The following is a 26,475-nucleotide window of genomic DNA, read 5'->3' as shown; positions in this document are numbered from 1 at the left end:
TAGGATTTAAATCCAGGTAAATTCTGTGGATTTTGTTAGTATACATAAGTATTCATCAGTTCGAGGAAATTTTATGGAACCATTTATCAAAAAAAGGTCACCTTTAATTGAATATTATTATTTTTGTCCTATTGTAATCGTTAGGTAAATGACTTATACAGATGACCATGTTTATAATCTTGCACCCAATCCAGAAGACAAGGGAATTCTGAGATTGAGCATTGGTCTAGATCTAGAAAATTCAACTTCTTGAGCTCCTTTTCAGCTGTTAAAAGTGAGGATAACCTGTTTTTATCTTACACGGATAAGAAACCTCCCTCAGTTAGCCAAACAGAAAAGGGACTCTACCCAAAATTTCGTCAATTTTTCATAAGTTTTATGAACCTTGAAATCAGGTAATCTTTATCGGCCTTTTCAAACCTGTTTCACCAGAGCAAATAAAAATTTTTACCTTGCTCTTCATCATAAATGTGCCTTTGTTTGAAAACTGAATATTTTATTGAATATTTATGTAAGTTTTTAGTATAGTGTGATTAAATTATCTAGAAATAATGAATAACTGGTTAATTAAACCGAATATTGACTCTTTTTATTTTAGTTTTTTTTTTATAAAAATTTCGTTTAATTTCCAATTAGTAAATAAATGAATACGAAAATTCAATGCTTATAAATAAAATAAAATAACCTGATTTTACTTTTCAAATATGGTGAATTTTGTTTTAGCTTATCAAATACTTTGAAACAGTTACGTAAAAAAGTATCAGCTATTCATAAAAAAAATTGGAAAAACTACAATTTATGGATGAAAAGTATTTTTTTTTTTTTTAAAAAATCTTAAGAAAAGGGAACTAAAATAAAATCAACAGGTATCACGGTATTTATGTCGATTTAAAGAAAGAAAGCCATCGTTCGATTAAAATAATAGATTTTAGTAATTATTGCCCCCTCTTATGTTCCACCCACAGTGCTTCCCTTTAAGTTTCAACTTTTGACCTTGGCCTTAGAGGCCCCTGTTCCTACTGTGAAAAAAATCCCTTGCACTCCCCCTTTTAGTGTGCACCTTTTTTTGGAGCAGGCCCCTGAAAACTTTTCAGTAAGTGCCCTCAAAAAAAAGGAGATTTCAACTCCTGCGGTCAAAATGTATCCAGCTCCTTATGAACAAACGACAGCACCATTTTCTCAGTTAGGAAATGCTTCTTTATCTAAATAAAAATGTAAAAAGGAATAAATTTAAATTTGATTTTTCAGGTAAATATTGAATCAGCATACTATCATTGAAGATGTTCTATCTAAACCACGGTATTCGGAAAGGTATTTATTATGCTTAATTTGGAGCTTTTATTGATACTTTTGTCTTGTCAAATTGAGAAATAAATGTAAAATTTTTTGAGACCAATCATACCCATAAGTTTGAAAATGAATTATGTATAAGAAATTTATTATCTAATCAGGGTTGGCTAGTTTAAACCACGTTTTAAAAACCAATTTTTTTTTTTTTTTTTTAAGAAATTTTTTTTTAAATAACTTAAAATTTTAGTATTTATATAAATATTCTTAATTTAAATAGGCCCGAATTAAAAATAGCAAATTTTCCCATGATTTTTTTTTTTTTTTTTTTTAATCTTGAGTTTAATTTCTAATGTGAGTCTGCTATTTTAAATAAATACAAGTATATATGATATGTAATTTCTATTCTGTGTTATTGCTCTTCTACTAAAATAAAATTAAAAAATGTGAATAAATTTAAAATCATTTCATGGTGTCTCTAAAAAATTTTTAATACAAACCATCATCATTTGCGTGTTCGGATAGTTTTTAAAATTATTTTTAAAAAATGCCATAATAAAACAAGTTAAGGTCAAGAGTTTTTATTTTATAATCTTTTTATTATGTTTTTAATTGTAGAAAACATAAATACATTATGCTTGCTGTAATCAAAAGCATATCTGGCAATGAGGTGTTTTTCTGAATTTTATTTTTATTTCATTTTTAGAATTTTTTGTGCTATCAACGGAAGCAAATTATTATTGTTGAGCGCTTGCCTCCAATTGAGTTAAACCGGGCTTGAATCCAGCGATGGCTGGTCGATACGAATTCCGCACCCGGCTCGCACTGACCACAGTGCAGACGTAAAATATCCTCAGTGGTAGACGGGTGATGAGTAACAGTCCCCTTGCCGTCAGACTAACCGCCGAAGGTTTTCGTGGCTTTTCTCCCCATGTAACGCAAATGCGGGTTAGTTCTATCAAAAAATCCTCCACGAAGGCAAAATTTTTCCCAATTCTTGATCCAGGAATTTCCTTATTTTCTGGATTAGGCTCAAAATTACAAGGCTACGGAGTTGAACATTGGTAGCCGTAAACTGAAATTTCGATCGGCTGTTCACCATAGGTTATAAAATAAAATAAAATTCAAAAATATTGAAAGATATTCAAAATTCATTTTAAATTTAATCATTGCATATAAATTCATTTTAAATTTAATCATTGATATGCTTGAAGTTTCATTGTGTCAAAAAATATCAACAGAAAAAATTACATATCTTATTCATCATTAGTCATAAAACTAATAAAATCATTAGTAATATAAAGCAGAGATGCTAAAAATTATCGTAGCTTAATAGTAGCTTAGAAACAGTTTTTTTTTTTTTTTTTTGAGGGGGGGGGTTAAAATCTCCCCAATATTATTGTACTTTTTTTTAGTTACTATGATTTTTTAGAAATTAAAGTTTGTATATTGTAATATTTTTTCTGCTAATTGTTTCCTTAACAAAGAAATTTTTTATTTTTTTTATTTTCTCAAATCTTGGAAATTTAAATAAATTAATGATGTTGAAAATAATATAAATCAACATATATTGCATTAGTAATAATTTACTGCCAATTAAGCTACACTCCTATGCAAGCAAAAGCAGAAACATAAAATTATAAATAAAAATGAAGAAAAATATACTCAATTACTTCCATCAATAAAGATACCACTAAAACACGTTTCAGCAATTTTTTTTTTATTTCAAACAATAACCCATATAAATCCAATTTTCCACTGGAAAAATTAACGAAAAAGTTAACAATCAAAAAATGTCTACTAATAAAAACGACTTTTTCATTGCAATGATTTTTAACTGTTTACTCTTAGAATGAAATAACTGTCATTTTGTCAATGAAAACTCGTTTTAACAATTTTTTTTCTTCCAAATAATAACCCAAAGGAATTCAATTCGCTCCTATACATGCAAAAGCAGAAACATATAATTATAAATAAAAATGAAGAAAAATATACTCAATTACTTCCATCAATAAAAATACCACTAAAACACGTTTCAACAATTTTTTTTTATTTCAAACAATAACTCTTGTAAATCCAATTTTCCACTGGAAAAATTAACGAAAAAGTTAACAACTAAAAAAGGCCTGCTAATTAGAAACAACTTTTTCGTTGCAATGATTTTTTGCAGTTCACTCTTAGAATGAAATAACTGCCATTTTGGCAAAGAAAACTCGCTTCAGCATTTTTTTTAAACAATAACCTAAAGGAATTCAATTTTCCACTCGCGAAATGAACGAGAAAGTTAACAATCAAAAAACGCCTACTAATTAAGCAACTTCTCTCACAGTAATTTTTTGCAATTAACTCTTTGACGGAACAAGTCGCTACTCCTGACATACTGCCACTTCAACTTCAACACAAAATAAATACATAATATAAAAAGAAGAAAAAACAAACAATAACCTATCAAGATTATTTCCGTATGATGACCCGTTAGTTGCCCCCTAGGCCACCCGATAAAGAACATACAACCGTTCTTGTCTTCCGGGTTAACCGCTATTTTTCGCGGTCATGGTCAAGTGAGGTGCCAGAAAGGATAATTTCTGTAGAATAAAAAAAAGAAGCAGAGGCAAATTAAGGGAGTTCAAAAAGTGGTCTGATTGGTAGGACAGAAACGAGAGAGGTGGGGATCGGGAACTATCTATAAAACCCTGAGAAAAGGGGGGCCCTAAATAAAGGGACCCAAAGTGTCAAGGACCTGAGAGGTCCTACAGAATTTTTATATATTTGGAAAAAAAATTCGAAACCCCAAAGCTTCTTCTGAGAAGCGCTAACTCTTTCGATTCACTCTGGATTTGGATTATTTAAAGGTTTTCAAGGTAAGTACTATTATTATAATTTATTTTACAGAAATACATTCGATGATATTTAAATGTTAATTAATGTTCCAATTAAATATTTTATGCTGATTTTAGTGATTATATATCTTCTAAAGTTGGCTGAATTATGATTTTTTTTTATAAAAATTTGTTATTTGAAATTTATTAGCTTTCTTATTCTGAGTAACTTTTTTTTAATGAAAATAATGTATTAAAATAAATTATTAAATCTTTTAAATGTACACATACTTAGATTAGAAATTTCTTTCCTGTGAGGCTGATGGTATTATAAAATTTATTTATAAATCTTTATTTAAAATTTATTTTCAAAAAGAATTTAATTTTTTTAAATTTATTTTTAGCAGTTTTTTTATGAAAATAATGTAATTATGAAATAAATTACTTTATTTTTCATATGTAAGAGTCAACAGTACACAAACTTAGAGATTTTTTTAACTTGTAAGATTGGCGTTATTATGAAATTTATATCTAAGTCTTTATTTTAAATTTATTAGCTTCAAAAATGTAATTTTCTAACTTAATTTGAGCAGCTTTTTTATGAAAATAATTTAACAATAAAATAAATCATTATATTTCTTAAATGTATCAGTCAATAAATATATACATACTTAGATTAGAATTTTCTATTTTGTGAGGATGACAGTATTATAAAATTTATATATAAATCTTTATTTGAAATTCTTTATCTGTATCTTTCTATAAAATTTATTACTTTCAAAATTTTTATTTTAAGAAATTTTTTTTTAATAAAAATAATGCAATTTAAAATATTTAAAATAAATCAACGTATTTTTAAATGTATCAGTTCCTAAATGTACACATACTTCACAGCTTATTGACTAGCTATACAAAAAAACACATTGAAAAATTTTACTTAAAAATAAATTTTTAATATATTTATAATTAAATAGATTGTATGATAAATAAATTTGTTTGTTTGTTTGAATCACACCTCGTTTAAAGATCATAAATAAATGGATACATACGAAATTTTATGTAAATTAATGCTTTTTTTCTTCTTAAATTTCCTAAGTTTCAAATGACAAATGTAATATTGCTTAAACATTTTATAAAGGGATACAGCAATTTTGTCCTGTTTGCACCTTATTTCCCTTATAGAAATTTGAAAAATATTTAGATATTAGTTGATTGAGCAATATAAGATACCAGTTGATTTAGCAGTATATAACTAACTTTAAGAGTTGTAAATACATTTTACTTTAAAATGATACACACAAAACTGAGCCGACAAGCTTGTTTCATAAAAAACTGTGATATTAATTATTGCAAGTTTAAATGGCTTTATTCTAGGTATTGTAGATGAAACTTAAAAACGATATGTTCTAAATCTTTTAACTTTGAATAAAATCTTCCAAAACTGAACATAAAGTATTCAATTAACTCAGCCCTTTATAGCTGAAAATTTTCAACGATACTTAGTACATTGATATTAATCAGGTATCACCAGGAAAATCAATAAAAAAAATCTGATATTAAAGCTTTTTGTTTTATAGCAAAACGTCGAAAAATCCTCAAAGCTTAGAGACACAATTTTAAAAAAAAATGTTTCTGAACTTGATATATATGTGTATATTTCAGAACTTCATATATATTTAATATTTATTTTTAAAATCTATATAAATACAAAAAAAAGATAATAGGGAAATTGTATAAAAAATCTGTATTAATATATATATGGGATTTCACTTTAATAATTATAACATTAGTTTATAAATAAAATTATTTTTCGAAACAAAATCGGAATCGAAATAAATTGAATTACAATAGCATTGTTACTGGTATAATAAACATCGAAACCAATTTGCTAAATAATACTAATAATCACCTTTACATTTTTCAATTTCCTCCGGCAATCAAACAGGTTCAACTTTCATTACCACCTTCCCCATTAGTGATTCCTCAGACTTTGATAGCGTTCTTGTTTTTCCTCAGCTTAAATATTAATTTGCGTAAACTAATACATGAACTTATTAGATTTAATTTTTCCAAGAAATTTAAAATTAAGTGTTAAGGTTGGTCATAATGGTAAGGAACACTACGCATACGCATTTATTAACTTATTTTGAGGAGCATTAAACTTATATAACTTATCTCTTTATCGTACACAACATGCATTGAAGTAGTCCGTTTTAAAGACTAAGAAGCTTAAGAAAGTTAAGAAATAAGTAAATAAATAAATAAGTAAATAAATAATTAAAAAATAATAAATTGACCATCAAAATTAGAGTGGAATTTTTAGAGTCAAAATTTTAGGTCTCAAAAGCTTTATAAAAATGTAACCTCTGTTAATGTAAGCCTTCTTCAAATACAATGGTTTGGTATTCAGAGATGAATGATTTAATGTGAGATACAAAAATTAATAAAAAGGTATGACAATAATGTTTTTTTTTTTCCCCTTAGGAAAATAAAAGAAATTCTATTATGAAAAGATCTGTAATTTTCTCACTGTCAATAGTTGCTGCTGTCACCGCTCTTAGTGTTTCAACACCTTTTAATCACAAAGCAGTAAATTTTTATGAAGCTGGAAAAAGTAAGTAATCTATTAAATGTTACGTCTAAAAATTAATAACAATAACCCAAACATTAAATAAAACAAACAAAAAGAAGAAGAAGAATCCTAAAAAAACGCAAAATTAATGTTACTAATCCCTTAGCGGATTTTAACCGGCGTTGAGCAGTTGATGTAATTCTGAGTTTATGACTATCAATGTACAACTCCATAGCCTAGTAATTTTGAACGCAACCCAGAAGACAAGAGAGCTCCTGGACCAAGCATTGTGATAAACCAGCCTTCGTGGAAGACGTTTTGATGGAACTAGCCATCATTTGCGTTAAATGAAGAGGAAAATCACGTAAAACTCCCACGATTAGTCGACGACGAGAGGACTTTAATCCATGATCCGTCTACCACTGAGGATGTTTTTACGTGAGCACTATGGTCTGAGCGAGCCGGAAGAAGAATTCGTATCAACCAGACACCACTGGCACTCAAACCTGGGTCACCTCATTAAAAAGCAAACGGTCAATCCCCTAAGCCACCGCGACTCCATGCTAAGTAATAGATATTTCCCTGATTAAAATTATTCTGAAAAAGAATGAAAAAAGTTAAGAAAACATGGGGGGTTTTTTCTGGACATTTTAGAAATATAGTCAAAAATAAAATAGTCTTCCATAGATAGAACTATTTATTACGAACATTTTCACCACATTTATTATAAATAAAGCATTATAAATGGCATTAATGATGGTAAAGAGGGCGATTTTAACACAAGTCTTTAAAGATGAGTAACATAAACATAAGATAAAAATTATTCAATAAGATAATGATAATTCCTAGATGATTCTAATCGAAGTTTACGCAAAGATCTTTTTGATAAGTTTTATTTTTATAATATACCAACGAAAGGAAGGACAAATATTGTGCACCCTAAATATTATTGGAATGAATATGTTTGGAGAATTTTTGAAACCCCATTTTGCATTTAAACGTTAAAGCTAGTTTAAATGTATACTTAGTGTGAATGCAACTGAGTTCCAATTTCTAGTGTAATATTTAAAACTGGTTGGTTTCTATTGGATTCTCATGTTAGTTATTTAGCATTTACAAGTACAGTATTTTATGTTTATAAAGTGTCTTTAGCAACCTTTATAGAAGTCATTACATTACAATAATAAATGCATATTGCTAAAATTGATCTCCATGATTATAAACTATCTAATAATACAGATGAATTAATAAAATTCTTTCTGAATAGGAATGAACGAAACATCGCTAATCTCTTCCAGTTACTCAATATTTTTGCAACCCGAAAATTACCTTTTTAGAAACTATGCCTACATTTCTATAAAACGCTGAACGTTCGTATCAAAAAAGGTACAACATATTTTAGAAGACTAAGATTGATACTTTAGATTTTTTCCATAGGCTAATATGAACATTTTTCAAAAATACTTTTTCATCAGCTAATGCTTTAAAATACTTGTATGTATTGCCTCCTTGAAATTCAAAACACATAAAGCCAAAATATAAAGATTTTCAAAAAACTTTAAAATGTTCCTGTAAAAGGACTACTTTTTTTCCCCACAGAAAACGAAGAAATGTGTCTTCTTTACATGAACACTATAAATGTGGAGAAAACACTTTTACAGTGAACTAGGATATACTCTTATGCAAGATCTTATGTAAAATAACGGCATCAAAAAAGAAAGATAAAAAATTTTAATAATCTTACAGCAATATTGTAAATTTTAATCCCCTTTTGAAAGCAAAATGAGAAGTTTGCAATGGAATAACACTAAAATACGTCCCAATATATCTGTTACTGCTTTGCTTGCGTGGAAGCATATGCCTTCGTTATGAGATCACTATAAGATTGCAGAAAAAAAAAAAAACACTTTTACAGTAAACTAATATTTAAATTTAAATTCTTCTCTTGAAATTCTTCTTTATTATTCTTGTAAAAGGCAATACTCTTACAGCAATATTATAAATTGTATTATTTTTTTTTCAAAAGATGTACGCGTTTAAAATGGAATATCACTATAATGCATACGCGTAAATGCAAGAGTTTCGCTTGCGTGGAAGACGATGATATATGTCTTTCTTACACAAACATTTAGAAAACGGAGGGAAAAAAAAACACTTTTACAGTAAACTAGACATTTTTATTCAAGCTCTTCTAATGAAAAATAATGGCATTAAAGCAAAGAGAAAGAAATTAGGTTATTACTCTTCCTTACATAACATAACAGCCTTACATAACAGCAACCTTTTAAAGTGTATTCCATTTTTGAAAGCAAGAAGAGAAGTTTAAAATGGAACATCACTAAATGCATACTCTTAATGCTACTGTTTTGAGTGCGTAGAAAAAGATGAAACAAATCTTTCTTACATAAATACTAAGAAAGTAAAAAAACTACTTTAACAGTAAACTAGATACTTTGTTCAAGTTCTAGTGTGAAATAAAGACCTTAAAAATGAGGGAGGGATTCCACTTAAAAATCAAGAAGAGAAGTTTGAAATGGAATAGCACTAAAATACGTTCCTGTATTTGTTACTGTTTTCTTTAAGAGGAGGAAGTTGAAATATGGCTTCCTTACATGGCCACTGTTAGAATGAAAAAAAAAACACTTTTACGGTAAAACTAAATGCATTAATTTAAATTCTTTTTATGAAATTTTTCCTCATTCTGATATGATTGTGGTAATATTGTAAATTGTATTTTACAATCTAAAGATGTAAGTTTAAAATGGAATATCACTAAAGTGGATACACGCATTTCACTTGCGCTGAAGACTATGAAATTTGTCTTCCTTCCATGAACACTATAAAAGCGGGAAAAAACACACGTTTACAGTTCAAGTTCAGGTTCAAGAAATTATTCAAGTTCAGGTGTGAAATAACAGCCTTAAAAATAAGGAAGAAATAATGTTAACACTTTTACAGCAACATTGTAGATTGTATTCCGCTTTAAAAATCAAGAATAGAAGTTTGAAATGGAATAGTACTAAAATACATCCCAGCATATGTGCTACTGTTTTCGCCTTCTTTATATGACTATTGTATGAATGAAAAATGACACTTTTATTGTAATCCAAATACTTCAATTCTTCATACGAAATTCTTTATTATTTTTATAATGGTAATACGCTAACAGCCACATTGCAAATTGTATTTTATTTTGGAATGGTGTAAGTCTAAAACGGAATAGCATTAAAATGCGTCCCCGTAAAAGCTACTGTTTTGCTTCATTGAGAAAAGAGGAAGCATGTCTTCCGTACGTGAATACTACAAGAGCGGAAAAAACACTTTTATAGTAAACAAGATACTCTCATTCAAGCTCTTAAACAAAATAATGGCATTAAAAAAAGAAAGAGAAATAATGTTAATGCTCCTACATCAATTTTGTAAATGGCTTTCCACTTTTAAAGTAAAATTAGATGTTTGTAGCGGAAAAGCAGTAAAATAAATTCTAGAATATAATACTACTTTGCTTGCGTGAAAGAAGATGAAATATGCCTTCTTTACATGATTACTGTGAGAGGGAAGAAACACATTTACTGTAAACTAAATATTTTAGTTTAAATTCTTTCTTATTCTTATAATGGTAATATTCTTTAAGCAATATTGTAAATCGTATTTTATTTTCGAAAGAGGTAAGTTTAAAATGGAATAACTCTGAAATGCATCCCAGTAAATGTTGCTGTTTTGCTTGAGTAGTAGAAAATGAAATACGTCTTCCTTTTATGAACACTGTAAGAGCAGGAAAAAACTCTTTTACAGTAAACTAGAAACGCTCTTATTCAAGCTCTTCTTCTGTAAAATAATGGCATTAAAAATGTGAGAAATAATGTTAATTTTTCTAACATCAATATTGCTAATTGCATGCTTTTTTGAAAGCAAAATGAAAAGTTTTAAAGTGTAATAGCACTAAAATTTGTCCCAATAAATGTTACTGCTTTACTTGCGTAGAAGAAGATGAAATATGCCTTCCTTACATGATCACTGTAAGATTAAAAATACATTTCTACAGTAAATTAAATAATTTAAATTGTTCTTATGGAATGCTTCTTTATTATTCTTATAATGGTATTACTCTTGCAGCAATATTGTAAATTGCATTTTAATTTCGAAAGATGCAAGTTTAAAATTAATTGGCACTGAAATGCATCCCAATTTAATATAGCTGTTTCGCTTGCGAGGATGATTAAATGTATTTTTCTGCCATGAACACTATAATAGCGGAAAATTCACTTTTGCATGTAAACTTAATACTACATGAAAAAAAAACTTTATTTCCTCTGAAAATAATGGTTTTAAAAAAGTCAGAGAGTAATATCATAAATTGTATTTCATGTTTGAAAGTAAGATGTAAGCTAGTATAACTTAACCTTGAATTATCGATATACTAACCAACTGATTTATAATTTTTACCACCATAGAACGCAAAGTAGTATTGCTAATGATTTATTACAAAACATTTTTTCAGCTTCATCTCACAAGTACAAAGTAGTGTGTTACTATGGAAGTTGGGCAGTCTACAGACCAGATGAAGGGAAATTTCCTGTCGAAAATATAGATCCTTTTATTTGTACGCATCTTGTTTATGGATTCGTGGGTCTTGGATTTGACAACAAAATCCGTTGCCTTGACCCATATTATGATTTAGAAGAGAACTATGGAAAAGGTAAATTAATTTTTTTGTTATAACCATTGTACTTTTAATTTTATATCCAAATTAATTTTTTTCAATACCATATAATATTTGACTTCATATATTTTATAATGTAAGTCATTGCTCTCCCGTAAAGGTATCCAAGATATGTAATATATAATAATAAACGACGAAACACCAAGATTCAAATGTATTATACGTTGTTGTTAATTTACGTCGCACTAGAGCTGCACAATGGGCTATTGGCGACGGTCTGGGAAACATCCCGGAGGATGATCCGAAGACATGCCTTCACAATTTTGATCCTCTGCGGAGGGGATGGCACCCCCGCTTCGGTAGCCCAACGACCTGCGCGCGAAGTCGAGCACTTTACGGTAGCACAGTTTAACGAGGACCAATACCGCACACCCTCGGTCCCTACGCAGACTGATCCAAGTGGTCACCCACCCGCACACTGACCGCGGCCAGTGATGCTTGACTTCGGTGATCTGCTGGGAACCGTGTCTTAACGATCAGTTCACTGCGGGACTTCATTGATGGGACAGCAAATGTCCGCCGTAAGCCCAATAATCCCGGGACAGGGTACTCCCGTAAATCCCGGGACAGGGTATGTCCCGGCCGGAATTCTAGAGTCAATAACTCATTTTTATTGACATTTTACTTAACATTTTGATGATTATTTTAAGTAACGTTTTTTTTTTTATTAACATTTTCATGTACATTTGTGTTAACATTTTTACTAACATATTTATTTATAATTATATAAAATGTATTATACATAAAAAATAAAATAATGAAGTAAAGTTAATTTCATTGAATTTTTTTGTACACATATTTAAGTTTTTTGTTACATTTTCGTTTAAGAAATTAATTCGGATTCGGACATACATACAAAAAGATCGGGTGTATGCAATGAAATATTTCATTTCAAGTTTAAGAAATCTTTTTTTTTTCTTTTAATATATTCAAGAAAATTATTGTTGAGTTAAAAACTATTTATGATAGTGCGCTATCAACATTAATGCTTACCACACCGATTAAATAAGTGTTTTTAATTAGCTTTTTTTAAACAGAAATTATAAATGAATATAGAATGAATGGTAAATTGAATCTTTTAATAATACAGCATTCTTATTTTATATGGAAATTCAAGTCTTAACATCATTTTTGCTCAAGAAGAAAAAGTTTTCTTTTCTTTAAAAAATGTATATTTTTATCATTATGTTAACAGAATATCAAAAAACTTAACGCAAAATAGCAGTACCATACATAACGTAAATTCCTTATGGGATTTATAAAGTGTGAAAATATTCAAAGTTAAAAAACTACGCAATAACTCTTTGCAACTATTCACACAAATTAATATATGTAATTTATGCACTGGCTTTGTTTCATAGTCGTCGTCCTATTTGAGGATGAATTCTTTGCAATAAACCATAAATTAGGTTTAAATTCTAAACTCAAACGAAACTGAACTTCTAAAATTCTAAACTTCAGAAAACAAAAATTTATTTAGTCATGTGTTGAACAAACATACCATCATTAAGGATTTTTTTTTTAATTTCGTTTTATAATCGGTGTTGAAGAGTCGAGCCAATTCTGAGAAAACGACTATCAATATTCAACTTCGTAGCCCTATAATTTTGAACCCAACCCAGAAGACAAGGGAACTCTTGGATCAAACACTAAAACAAATTAACCATGGAAACCTTCCACTGTTAGCCCGATGGTAAGAGGATTCAAATCCATGATCCGTCTACCACTTATATTTTACTTTGGTGATCGGTGCGATCTGGGAGCAGGATTCGTATCAACCAGCAATCGCTGGGATTCGATCTTAGGTTGCCTCATTGCCTCAACGCTATACCATCTGAGCCACCGCGACTCATGGAGAATTTGTTGAACAAAACTGACGCTTATTTATGCTATACATTGAAAAAAAACTTAACATTTGTTCGAATTAGTCTAAAAGCAATGGGATTTTGACCCATCAAAATGTGTTTATCACTTGAAGATTTATAAATGTCAGCAATGATATGTAAGCATATAATATGCAAACTCTATTACTTAAATACGTCAGTATAAAATTTAATAATTGAAATTTGTCTGTTATATAATTAGGTGCATTTAAGAGATTTACTGGACTCAAGCAAATTAATCCCGAGTTAAAGACTATAATTGCCATCGGAGGATGGAACGAAGGTTCTACTCGCTATTCCAACATGGCAGCATCGGCTTCGACGAGAAAAATATTCGTTGACAGCGTTGTCGAGTTTGTGAGGAAGCATAACTTTGACGGATTGGATATGGATTGGGAGTATCCAGCTACCAGAGGTGGAAAACCTGAAGACAAACAAAACTTTGTTGCTTTACTGAGAGTAAGTTAATCATAATATCCATAGTTCTTTTTTCTTTTAAAAATGCAATGATAACATTTGGACACACACGGTAAATCGTTGACGAATTTCGTATAGTGAGCAAAAAAATAAACGAACCACCTTGAATAACTTTTGATCAACTGATCGGATTTTCAATGTTCCAGGACTCAATCTTAATGGTTCGAAGGGGTGACATCAAACATGCTAATTAATAAAAGTAGACAATACTTTAAATTACGAAATCAGACATAAAAACGCACTTTCCTCGAATAAACATACCTTTTCTAGACTGATTCGGATTTCTGATTAATAAAATATAAGGAGTAAGCGCAATCTGGAAATATGTTCCATCTTGTTTGTTCAGGAGAACGGTCCAATGTTTGGACCCATTGATGTTAATTTTGCGTATTTCGCTATATTTCAATGAAAAAAGTAGTGAAAAGAATATATTCTCGTTGCTATATTAATTAAAAAGTTCCTCTCGAACTAAAATGAGAACTTTGAAGTATAAAACTAAGTTAAATAAAAGATATATCAAGCTTCTTATTCTGAAAAAAAAATTTTTTATATAGATTAAAAAAATGTCAATTTCTTTTTAAATGATATCATAATACATACCGCATTTACTCTATGATTTACACGCACAAAGTTCCAATTTTTCATTTTGTTTCTTTTTCTTTTAGGAACTGAAAGCCGAATTTCAAAAATACAATCTATTACTAACAGCAGCTGTGTCAGCTGGAAAACATACTATGGACGATGCTTATGATATACCACAAGTATCTCAGTAAGTATATTTCTGTCCACGAAGTTGTTATTTTATCCATTTTGTTCACCCAGTGCATATTTTCTAATTATATTATGTAAATGGTATCAAGCTTGCTTGTAAGGTTTATTTTTTATTCAAAAAAGATCCATGCACTTTCAATAAACCAAAATTAATTCACATTCGCAGGATTGCAGGTATGAAATGAAGCTAAATAAATAATCCCTAAAAACTGAAGCGGTAAGATATTAATTGATTAAAAACTTCATTCTCCTCAAAAATATACAAATTGGAAACAACAGTCAACATGTTTCAAGCGCTTCAAACACAGACGCCTATTTTCAAGACTTGCCAGACAGATGTAAAAGATAAAAAAAACAGGTCGCCTGTTATTTCCAGTTTGTACTTTTAAAGCAAATGTTGTTTTAAATCAAGTAAAATCATATGATTTGTTTCAAAAACATAGTAGATAAAGGAAAGGCTGGCACACATTTCGTTTGTCAAAAGTAGCATAACATTGCAGTGGGGGAAAAACAGAGTTTTGAAATTGGCACTGTTTTCGGGAGGAAAACAATGTTTTCGATTTATGCGCGTTATCTTTCGGCATATGATGAATGGTGATAATTTTGATTGAGTTTCTTAAACGATATAATTTTTGAATAATCAAGCTTGAACAGTCTATAGATTAGGATCGATTAAGTCAGCGATCATAAAAATCAAATTGTCGTCCAAAACTTTGAGCTAATCATTTTTTTTTTTTTTAAAAAAACTTCTGTCAAATCGAGAACATAATTTAATCACTTGGACTTGAAGTAATGAATTACCAGCAAATTAATTTAAAAGACATCGATTTTTGATGTTTGAGCATGAATCATATTTACTGCAACAAGACTTATGATGATTGGATACCTGCAACTTGATGCTTGATATGGGTTGTATCTCGGTGTTTGGCGCGAAGCGCCACTTACCGATTCGTCTACACTAGTTTGCATTATGCTCTCAGGTCATAGGATATAAGTCTTATGCTAAGCAATATAGGGGGAATTCCCCCATCGTTAAAAACAATAATAAGAAATACAAAAAAAAGATAAGAACTAACAAATGGATATGATAACATAAATTGATAAAACATAATTAACATTAAGATTAAAAATACAGTATATATACAAGATATTTACATAGCTATTTACATGTTTATGTTATTCAACAAATGTCTAAAATAAAAATATGGCTCTGCTAAAACAGTGACCCGGTCGTCCTGGTAGATCACCACTCGTTCCGGGTTGCTCACTGTACTATACTTAATGGAGCTATGGCTTGCCCGGATCGGACCCTTTTTCAGAGTTACTCCTTCACTGGGTTTGCCATAGTCCAGTGGATATGCTGTGTGTGTTTGTGCCCTATGTTTTTTATAGTTTTGAAATTATGCAGTCTGATAATAAGAATGCCGTTAGTCGGCTATGATTGCTGTTTTCCCTAATGAGTTCTAAATTAAAGATTTGTTTGAAGTTGGAGGTATTGCACTCTTTAGCATCGCTGAAGAATTTTGTGCTAAGTTTAGCCATATAACAGTTAATATCCTCTATTTTGAGATCTTTTCTTAAAAGTCTGTTGCTAATTGCCTTTGGAGCTCCTGTCATATATCTGAGTATTTTGCCCTCTGTTTTTGATAGTTTATTCTTTAAGTTGTTACTAATTGTGGTTAGGGCTGGGCAAGCATAAGTTAGTATAGGTCTGATAGCCTGTAAGTATATGGTCCTTTTATTGGCAAGGTTGAGTTTTGAGTCTTTATTGAGGATAGCTTTTAGGGCGAAATACGCACCTTTAGCTTTTCTAATAGTTTCGCAAATGAGGTCATCGTGCAATGATCTGCAAATGAAGTCATCGTAGTTAAATCACGATCTTTATGGATTGAGAAGCCAATCAGGTTGAACACATACACGTGATGTCGCTTTCGAGTATCCAATCAAATCTGATTCAAATCACATAGTTAGGCATAATCATTTCACTTTTTCTTGAGTTGCAAGTACCCAATTAATGTTCTATGGGTCCGAATATATGGAATGTTATATGGGTCCGAAGTAAACAACTCCCTCTACTTAAATTGCTGTTTTCTTTAATGATGTTTTGCTTTGAAAAATAAATTTGAGCACGAAGGAAACCTTAATCGATCAAATATCAAATTATGCATACAGTGCTAAATAATGAAATAAAAGCTTTTAACATTATATAAATAGTTTTTTGCAACTTGGATATAAATTGTTTTTCAATGTAGTTGTCATAAATATTTCTGGTTCAAAAATAAATTGTTTGGCAGGGACTGTGATTGCTCGGTGACGTTCGTCACTGTATTGAGCACTTCTGCTTTAAAGTGCTTACAAATTCAACAAAAACCCATTGATAATATGAATACACTTGTTAAGATGTAAAATTTAACAACATAAGTATTTATTTTTAGTGATATCCATTATTTTTAAATTTTTCAAATGTATTCCTACTTGTTTACAGTAATCATTAAACAATATAATTTTCACTGAAGCAAATAATTAGTTTTTTTTCTTTATATAAACCTTTCAATTCTTTGTTCTCACAGGTATTTAGATTTCATTAACGTGATGTGTTATGATTATCATGGGGGCTGGGAAAGCTTTACAGGACACAATGCTCCTTTGTACGCAAGACCAGACGAGAGCAAAGAAAATCAAATGCTTAATTTGGTAAATATATTGTAATTGTCTAGTGAGTTTGCATTAATAATTGTTAGCAATTATCTTTCAGTATTTTTTAACAAAGACTTTCCTCAATTTAAAGTATATGGTTTTTAAGCATCTCAGTATGTTAAAACATAATAATATTTTTAAAACAAAAATAAATACAATTTTTTAAGCAAATAATTCAACAATCGCGCATTTAAAAAAAAAAAAAACTGTTTTTTTTTTGGTTTTTTTTGGCATAGTTTAATGAAAGTTTCTGAAATTTAAAGAAAAATAATTTTTTTATTTCAAAGTATTTCTAAGAACAGTTGCAAAATACAACTAATTCATTGCAATTACATAAATGTGGTTAAGACAAATCAATAATCAATATAATTGTCATAGCATTTAAACAACTATCAAAGTACGTAACTAGGGCTGATTCAGAACAATAAAAAACTGTTATTTTTAAAATACAAAATAAAACTTAATTTTAGCTAAAGTTAGTTAATAATATTTTTTAACACATTTTCAAGTTGAACCTTTAATGCTTGCATAATTTTTGAGAAAACGGTCATAAAAGAAATTATTTTTTTATTGACGAAAGCTATATAAAACTAAGGATAGATAAAATATATATATTCAATTTTAATTTTTGGTTTAATTTTGAACTTGAAATTATGATGAGTGTTCTAGTTCACCTAGTTTAAAATAAACCATCTCTAAGCAAACTGAAAATAGTTTGGTACTGCCACCCGGTGGTAGATTGAGAAATAGGGTGTTTCAAACTTTTATGGTGTAATATTTTTGAACACTCCATCCTGGAAACATCACAAGCACGGGAAATAAAGAGGGAAATTGTATAGGGTAAACTAACCAGTGAAGGAACACTTAAGCTTCGCTTGCCTTTTAAAAAATCATATTAATTTCAAAATTCGTAATTTCAGTTAAATGACAGTGTCAACATATTTGTTACTAATTGCAAACTATGCAAAAAAATTGTAGAGAACTTACATAATATTGTTTTAAAGTTATGGAGGTTCAAATAACAAGTAGTAAGAAGACCCAGTGAAGGAACAGCTCTACCCAGTGAAGGAACACAAAATTGCCCAGTAAAGGAACACTTAATTTTGGTTATTTTTTAATGCTCTTTATGAATTTTTTAGGCATACAAATATATAAAAACAAGACTATTTGTGAAATTATAACATACAAGTACTTGTAAAATGCTAACTTTTTCCTGTAATCATGAACTAGAAATTAAAGTGATGTTAAATACAAAATAAATAAAAAAAATCATTCTTTCTTATAATTTGACAGTCAAATCTAAATCATTATGTCATCCGATGCTGTTTATTATCATTATTATTTTATCACCTTTTTGTTTACTCTTTTTCCTCTTATTTCTTGAAGCTTTTTTTCTTTTTAAAGTATTTTTTCTTTCTTTTCCATGTTCTCTTGTTTTAACTTTTTTTAGATCTTTCAGCCTCTTGAAATTTTTGCCATTTCTCTGAAATTAGTGCAAAAAGTAATTTATTCGTTTTTCTTCTTATTTGACCTTTCTTTTTATCATCAATATTTGGCCAATGTAAATGGTTCCTCCAAACTTCTTCCGATTTTTCAGCAACATTTCTAGAATGCCTTTCTCGAAAATAGACGGGAGAAAGGTGTCTTGAAGTTTGAGGCAAATCCATCTCTTGTTGACTTATATCTAGAGGATCTTTAGAAATACTGATTTTACATCTAGAATCATTTCTTTTTTCAACTAAGAGAGGATCAGCATGAGGACTCATTTCAAATTCGATATCTAAGATGCATTCATTATCAATACTAGCTTCAGTTCCTAAGTTTGAGTTAACCAAGTGGTCTTCTTTTAATACGTACTTCTTCCATATTGAAAAAAGTACAGGCTCTTGGATATTTTCGATATTAGACTCTTCAGTCAATGCTGCGTTAAAAATTTGCACCATATCTTGAGGGATTTTCCTCTCAAGCTTCTGAAGAAATTGAGTATCGTTTCTGTTTAACTCTGTTTTTTGTTGAGGAGCTTGCTTCTAAATTCTAACATTGTAAAGTCGCTTTTATAAATTATATAATCACGTTGCTCTCCTATAATGATAGCATATTAGGAGTTCTTGGTGCAAAAGCCAGCGAAAAAATGTTCTATTCAAATTTTTATGATTATATTTAATTAGTTTTCAATTTGTAAACATAGTTTATTAAGTTGCCTAACATTTGATGTAACTACACACCCCATTAATAAATATAAATTATAATTCTTTCATAAACTTAGCTATTAAATTAACATTTTGAACTGAAATTATTTCAGGAATTATTCATACAATTTTTAACAAAATTTCGGTTGTCCTCTATATAGCAGAATTACTTATCATGTCATATCTATATAGCAAAATTACTGTCATGTAAAATCATATTTCAAACATTACTGTTATTCCCAGTGAAGGAACATGCCTGTTTCTTCACTGGTTAGAAGTTGTTTTTTGTCTTTTAAACGGAATTTTGATGTATAATATGACTAAAAGTACAGGAAAATTAAAAAATTTCTTTTATTTTCATTAACTGGGAAATGAACCCAGTAAAGAAACACTTGTTCCTTTACTGGTTTTTCATCGTTTGGTGATCCAGTGAAGGAACATGCCTGTTCCTTCACTGGTTAGAAGTTGTTTTTTGTCTTTTAAACAGAATTTTAATGTATAATATGACTAAAAGTACAGGAAAATTAAAAAATTTCAAGTATTTTCATTAACTGGGAAATGAACCCAGTAAAGAAACACTTGTTCCTTCACTGGTTTTTCATCGCTTGGTGATCCAGTGAAGGAACACCCCCTTATCTCAGTACTTGATTATGCTATGGTGCTTTAAAAAAAATAAAACGTAACTTCAATAACTATATTTTGAATTTTCTTTTTCACAGTGAGAAAAATGAGACTACTACATGCAATTAATTCCACTTCAAACATATAAATACAAACACTCACCTTATAATTTTTTCAATGAAACAAGGTGTTGCAGAGATAATAACAGATTCAAAAATTTTTCCAGAGAAGTCTATTTGACCAGGTAATTCAAAATATTGCTAGATGATTTCCTATTGTTTAGCAGTAAGCTATTGTTACCAATCAATCTAAAAAAATACTTTCAAATTCTTATTTTTAATCAATATATATGAAATGTTCCTTCACTGGGTAGTGTTCCTTCACTGGTTGGTTTACCCTACCGTTTTTTTTTTTTTTTTTCTTTTTTTTTTTTTTTTTTTTTTTACGGGAATGAGAAAGAGTTAAAAAAATAAGATCATTGGACACAGACGTTCATTTTATTTTATAATTCCTTAATTTTAAACATTAGTATTAGTGCACTTGCTAATAATATTTAAAAACAAATTTCAAGCTGCAAATTTGAGAAAAACCAAATTGGAATTTTTCTATGGTTTTTGAGGTTGCATAAAAAACATATTAGTTGGTAATAAAACTAATATAATATACTTGGTAAAGCACGTTTATTGAAATTTAAACAAAAAGATGGAAGGATACAAATTTTAAAATACCCTGTAGAATCATCGTAACTGAAAAGAATTATTAAATATTTATTCTCGATTTTCTCTTTTCAGAACTTTTCAATTAACGAATGGATATCAAAGGGAGCTCCAAGAGAAAAACTTGTTTTGGGAATGGGGCTCTATGGACGATCATTTACACTTCAAAAATCCGAAAACCATGGGTTAAATGCTTCAGCTCCGCAAAAAGGAAGAGCTGGGCCTTATACTAGAGAACCTGGTTCCTTAGGATACAATGAAGTAAGTTAAAACCATATTCATCATCATCAATGGCTCGACAGCCCATGGTGGCCTTTGCCTTCTCAAGAAGTTTTTTTTGCTAGTGTTTTCCAATTTTTAGTCTTTAAGACCAAAAGGTCTTTTTCTAGGCCATTTATCCATCTCAAATTTCGACTCGCCTCTTTTTTGGGTGCCAACTGGTCTGTCATTGAAAACTCTTTTTCTGGTATGGTCTTCGTCCATTCTGATAACGTGGCCTGCCCATTTTATTCTTTGTCGTTCAATAAAGTTAATAATGTCAGGTTCATTATATGAGTGATAAAGCTCAAGATTTGATCTGACAACCATATTATAAACAACTATATGTATCAAATACCGCAGTACATACTGGTGTGTATGTCAACTTTTCAAACTCCCAAAATTTTACAAAAAACAGGGGATTGACTTTACACCAGTAATAAAATCGAACATGTATTGATCATGAAATATCGATACATCATAAACAAGGAGATAGATATGAATAACTCTCTATCAATTAACCCTTATAAATTACCCCTTGCAAAAACTATTTTTAATACGCAATTAATTTTGCATCTTCTCTCATCATATTTTCTTTACATGTAAAGATTTTTATAGAAACAAAGTTTTAAATTACGTTTTGAAAAAAAAAGTAAAGTCAAGACAATTTATTCAAGATTATTTTAAAAAAGGAACATAATGAAAACTCTTAAAACATACCAGGCTACAAATTCAAAAATTCTAGAACATTTGTGTCAGATTCATTTACGTTAGTATTTTTGTCATATCTTACTTTCCAATGAATTCTACTTCATTTTCATTTTTTAAGTCCTACAAAAAAAAAGACATCTACACCATAAAAAAACTCGAAATTCCGTTTTTCATAAAATATTTTATAAGATTTGAATCCGCATTTTGCCACATAACGTCTATAGAAATAATTAACAACTTACAGACAGCAATTGACTTATACACCTGAGACATCAGAATTTTAGATACCAATTCTATATGATATAGGAATTTTAATATCACGATTTATCGTAAGGAAATATTTATATTTCTAAATATATCACGATATTTTCGAATTTAAATAATTTACTTTATTTTTACATAGGTAAACATTTTTGTAGTACACTCTATATGCATAGTCTATAATTTTAGTATATTCGAAATTTTGCATAATATTTAATGTTTCACAATATCATAATATCATTCAGCTGTATTATATTCAAATATACACAAAATAGATAGAATCAGAAATCATTGATGGTCGCAATATTATTTGCTGTTCAAAATTATGATATATTCGACATTTTTTATTTGACATGGTATTCAAGTTTTATTGTAAAAATGATTATTAAAATACTGTTATTGCGATGTTTAAAAATATTGATGTTTTACGATATATTATCGTGTGTACACAAATGCATACACAACTGAAAAAATTTTGAATTATCGACGATATCGATCTTTATTGTCCACAATTATAAAATATTCAATATTTATCGTGAAACAAGGTATTCAAGTTACACGGTGAGGATACTTTTACCATTATCGCGATGCATGGAAATACCGATGTTTTGCGATATATCGATTTGCACTAATGTATACAAATACACACACAATTGTGAACTCATGCTATCTCATAATCAAGAATACGGAGTCCACTTATATACCAAGACATACGATTTCAAATTAGATAAAAACTAAACAATTGAAATTAATTTTTCATTACTGTACAAACACAACTAATAGGATAGTACAAGCATGTACTCTCTGACATTTTATTTCAACTTCAGCTATTGCAGAATAATACTGTCATACGATCCACACAAAAATTAGATATAAAAATATTTACCATAAAAATCGTTAGAAAGCCATTAACCAACTCATTAATAATACCTGTTTTAATGGCATTATTTTTTTTTCAATTAAAAAACAAATAATTATGATCTTATTTTTTATTTATTATTATTATTTTTGCAAGGTGCAGATGAATTCCTAGAATGCTTAATGCTTTTTACTTTAAATTTAATTTGGATATTTTTAAAAAAAATTAAAAAATTATTTGATTAAAAAAGTTGAAAATGAACAATGAGCCTTGCAGAACTGTTTTTCCTAAAATAATAATAAATATGATACATGTTATTCGGAAAAAAATATTAAGAAAAAAATCCCAATGGCGCAATTAAAAAGTACTGAATTATATTAAGAATCAAAATAATTTCCTTACTTAGAATAAACTTAAAAGTGGCTTTCACGCTTTTCATTTAATAAAATACATATTTTACTGTATAATAATAATTTTTATAGCTGCATTTATTAACAACATGCGGTTGAATTTACATATAAAATAATCATATGAACCCAAAAATAAGAATTAGTTGAAAATAAAAAGTTGAAAATAAAAATTAATTCTTTTACAGATTTCTTTCAATACACTACTGATTTTTTTTTCTCTTTTCAATAGATCTGTGACATGCAAAAGAAAGAAAAATGGAATATAGTATGGGATGATTTTTACATGGCTCCTTATGCTTATCAAGACAGGCAATGGGTAGGATATGATAATGAAGCTAGTATCAGACTTAAGGTGAGTAGTACAAAGCGACATGCATATTTAAACTTATATTAAAAGAAGTCACAGTTTTTTCTAAGGTGACATTTTAAATCCTAACTGCTCCTTAATATTGTTCTCATAAATTTCCTATTTTTAACAACATTATACACAGAGATATATCTAGTTGAGTATTGTGTTTTTTTTTTATACCAAACTCTCTGATCTGAATAATTTGAAAACATGCTTATCATTATTTTACCTCAAGCCCTACAATTTTTCCTTTTCATGGAAATAATGAGTTAAATTCATCCTAATGAACATTACTTTTCAAAATTCATGAAACTTAAGGCAGTAGCCAAAACAATATGTTAGAATAAGCATTTTGTATTTTAAAAAAGCCCTTAGAATAAAATAACTATACAACTAATATTTTTAGTTATTATAACTAAGTCACCCCAAGTCTCCATTTTTTTTTTTTTTTTTTTTTTTTGCAACTTAAAAATATTTTTGCTACCACTTTAGGAGCGTTTTGAATATTATGTAAGCAACTAAGGAAATGAACAATACAATATATTACGAAAGAAACACAAGTGATAAAACTCTCTTGTAAATTAGGAAAGAAAAAATACTGTAAAAACTTTTCAAAACTTATAAAAAGCAAAAATACAGTAACCTAAATAATATGGCAGAACTAGCATATAGTATTTTAAAATCCTAAATGTTAAAAAAAAGAAAAGAAAAAATAAACTTAAGCAAACAATAAATTACATAAAAAAATAAGTAATAACAAGAAATATATTTACTTATAAGCATGAAATTGTTTGCTTTATTTTTCTCTCTTTGGTACATTTGTGCACCTCATTTAGAGAAATATGTACTCATAAAATATCTTTATTATCCAGGTCAATTATGCCAAATATTACAAACTGGGAGGAGGTATGGTGTGGTCCATAGAAACAGATGATTTCCATGGAAAATGCCATGGCAAAAAGTATCCCTTATTAACTGCAATCAATGAAGAGTTTGCCAACCCATCAGTGGCTCTTCCTTTACCTCCTGAACCACCAGCAACAGTACCTTCAGCTTCAACTGCAACTAGCCAAGAAACAAAACCACCTTCAACAACTTCTACAACCACCACTACTACAACAACAACCACTACAACTCCCCGACCATCAACAAGTTGGACACCACCTTCCACGTCTCAAGATCCAAATCATGATCCAGTCGACACACCAAGTTTTGAATGTCGCCAATCTGGCCTTCAAAGAGATCCAGCAGACTGCCAAAAATTTCATTCTTGCGTACAAGTTCACGGTCCAAATGGCAGTTCATTCTTGCCATATGAATTCTCTTGCCCACCAGGTACGGTCTTTGACAAAAAGATACAAGGATGCAACTCTCCAACTTTAGTAGAAGGTTGTGAAAATGCAACTACTCAAGTATTTAGTTTCTTCAGACCTCATTTTTGAAGGAAACAGGATTCTCAATTTAGGACCCTCTATTTATTTATTTTCCTTTATAAGTAAAAAAAAAGAAAAAATTATAAAATATAATATTTTGTGAAAATTTAGTAATTTTAAAACTACAAAATGACATCTATAGATGACAAATGCGAAAAATACATTCCATTTTATTTATATTAAACATTGTATTTCATTATATGTAAATAGTATTTTGTTTTGTGGCTGTATTAATTGACTTTTGTTGAAATAGTCCATTTCCGCTTATATAAACTATTGCTCTTATTATTGTTCTTTAGACTGTATAAGTATTATTGTTGATTACATTCCATAACTAAACTATTTTCATTGCAAAAATTATCATAGCTTATATCACCTGTTTCTAATTATCAAATTGAAACAAATTACACTATTCCTCCATTACTTTTGATTATCACATATAAATCATCATAATATTTGTTTTTGTAAAAATGCTAAAGGCTTTTAATTTAAAACAGTTATTAAGCTTAACTAACAAAAATGATTCTAGCTAAGTGTTTTGCAAATGTGATGCATAATTAGCATAGAAAAATACCGAGAGAACAAATTCATGCAGTTACTCAAAAAACTTTGTATTATTATTGTTTATTTATTTATTAAATGTTGCTTTATGCTTTAGGGTGAATATCCCCCGGTGAAAAGGTGTACATATGACTTTTGTAAAAAATAAAAAGGTTCATTAATATTATTCAATATCAAATCAAAATTTGTACAAATATATGTTAATTTGTGTACTTTGTTATGAAATGTCTAAAAATGTTACATGTTTTTTAAAAAAAAATAAAAAATAATGATTTAATAGTCACTTGGTGTATTTTAACAGGAAACTCATTTCAGAATGTCTCAATGCAATTACAGTAATAATAAACCTGACATTTCAAGTTTTCAGTTAGTAACTACTGGCCGGTAGATTCTAATAACTTAGTAGCCGCTTTTTCGACAAACTTAATAAAACAGTGGCCGATATTGATAGGTCCTTTTAATTTAATAGCCACTTTTTCTACAAACTTAATAAAACAGTGGCCGATATTGATAGGTCCTTTTAATTTAATAGCCACTTTTTCTGCAAACTTAATGAAACAGTGGCTGATATCGATAAGTCCTTTTAATTTAATAGCCACTTTTTCCACAAACCTATTAAAACAGTGGTCAATATCTATAGGTGCTTTTAATTTAATAGCCACTTTTTGCAAACTTCGATAAAATTATACTTTTTGAAAAAAAAAATCATATTAGAAATAATCTCCGGCCATAAAAAGTTAATTTGACAACATAAATATGGGACGAAATATGTTTAACATACTGACTTAAAAACTTTATTTAAAAATATTTGAAGAAGTGAAATACATTTAATGTAAGCATTAAAACTTTGAAATATGTGAATTTTTAAAGAACTGTTC

General features: G+C 29.0%; 1 protein-coding gene across 2 annotated transcripts; it reads left to right on the top strand.

Moving 5' to 3' along the window:
• The first annotated feature begins 1,087 nt into the window (after positions 1-1,087).
• On the top strand, positions 1,088-25,880 carry LOC107438963 (chitinase-3-like protein 1). 2 transcript variants are annotated; one of them, XM_016051392.3, is made up of 9 exons: positions 1,088-1,311; positions 6,591-6,720; positions 11,180-11,377; positions 13,487-13,743; positions 14,427-14,530; positions 17,103-17,226; positions 20,831-21,016; positions 23,484-23,606; positions 24,476-25,880. In XM_016051392.3, exons 2-9 carry the CDS (start codon positions 6,612-6,614, stop codon positions 25,043-25,045), a joined length of 1,671 nt encoding a protein of 556 aa, XP_015906878.1. In that variant the 5' UTR covers positions 1,088-1,311; positions 6,591-6,611; the 3' UTR covers positions 25,046-25,880. The 2 variants fall into 2 exon arrangements, with proteins under 2 accessions (XP_015906878.1, XP_015906877.1); XM_016051391.3 differs by lacking the exon at positions 1,088-1,311 and adding an exon at positions 3,908-4,148.
• Positions 25,881-26,475: the final 595 nt, after the last annotated feature.

Source organism: Parasteatoda tepidariorum, chromosome 4 (assembly GCF_982258835.1).
Source record: "Parasteatoda tepidariorum strain Cologne lab strain chromosome 4, Ptep-v5.0, whole genome shotgun sequence".
Lineage (NCBI taxonomy): Eukaryota > Metazoa > Arthropoda > Arachnida > Araneae > Theridiidae > Parasteatoda > Parasteatoda tepidariorum.
Note: the sequence above shows the minus strand (reverse complement) of the source record. Positions and strands in the feature narration are given on the sequence as shown.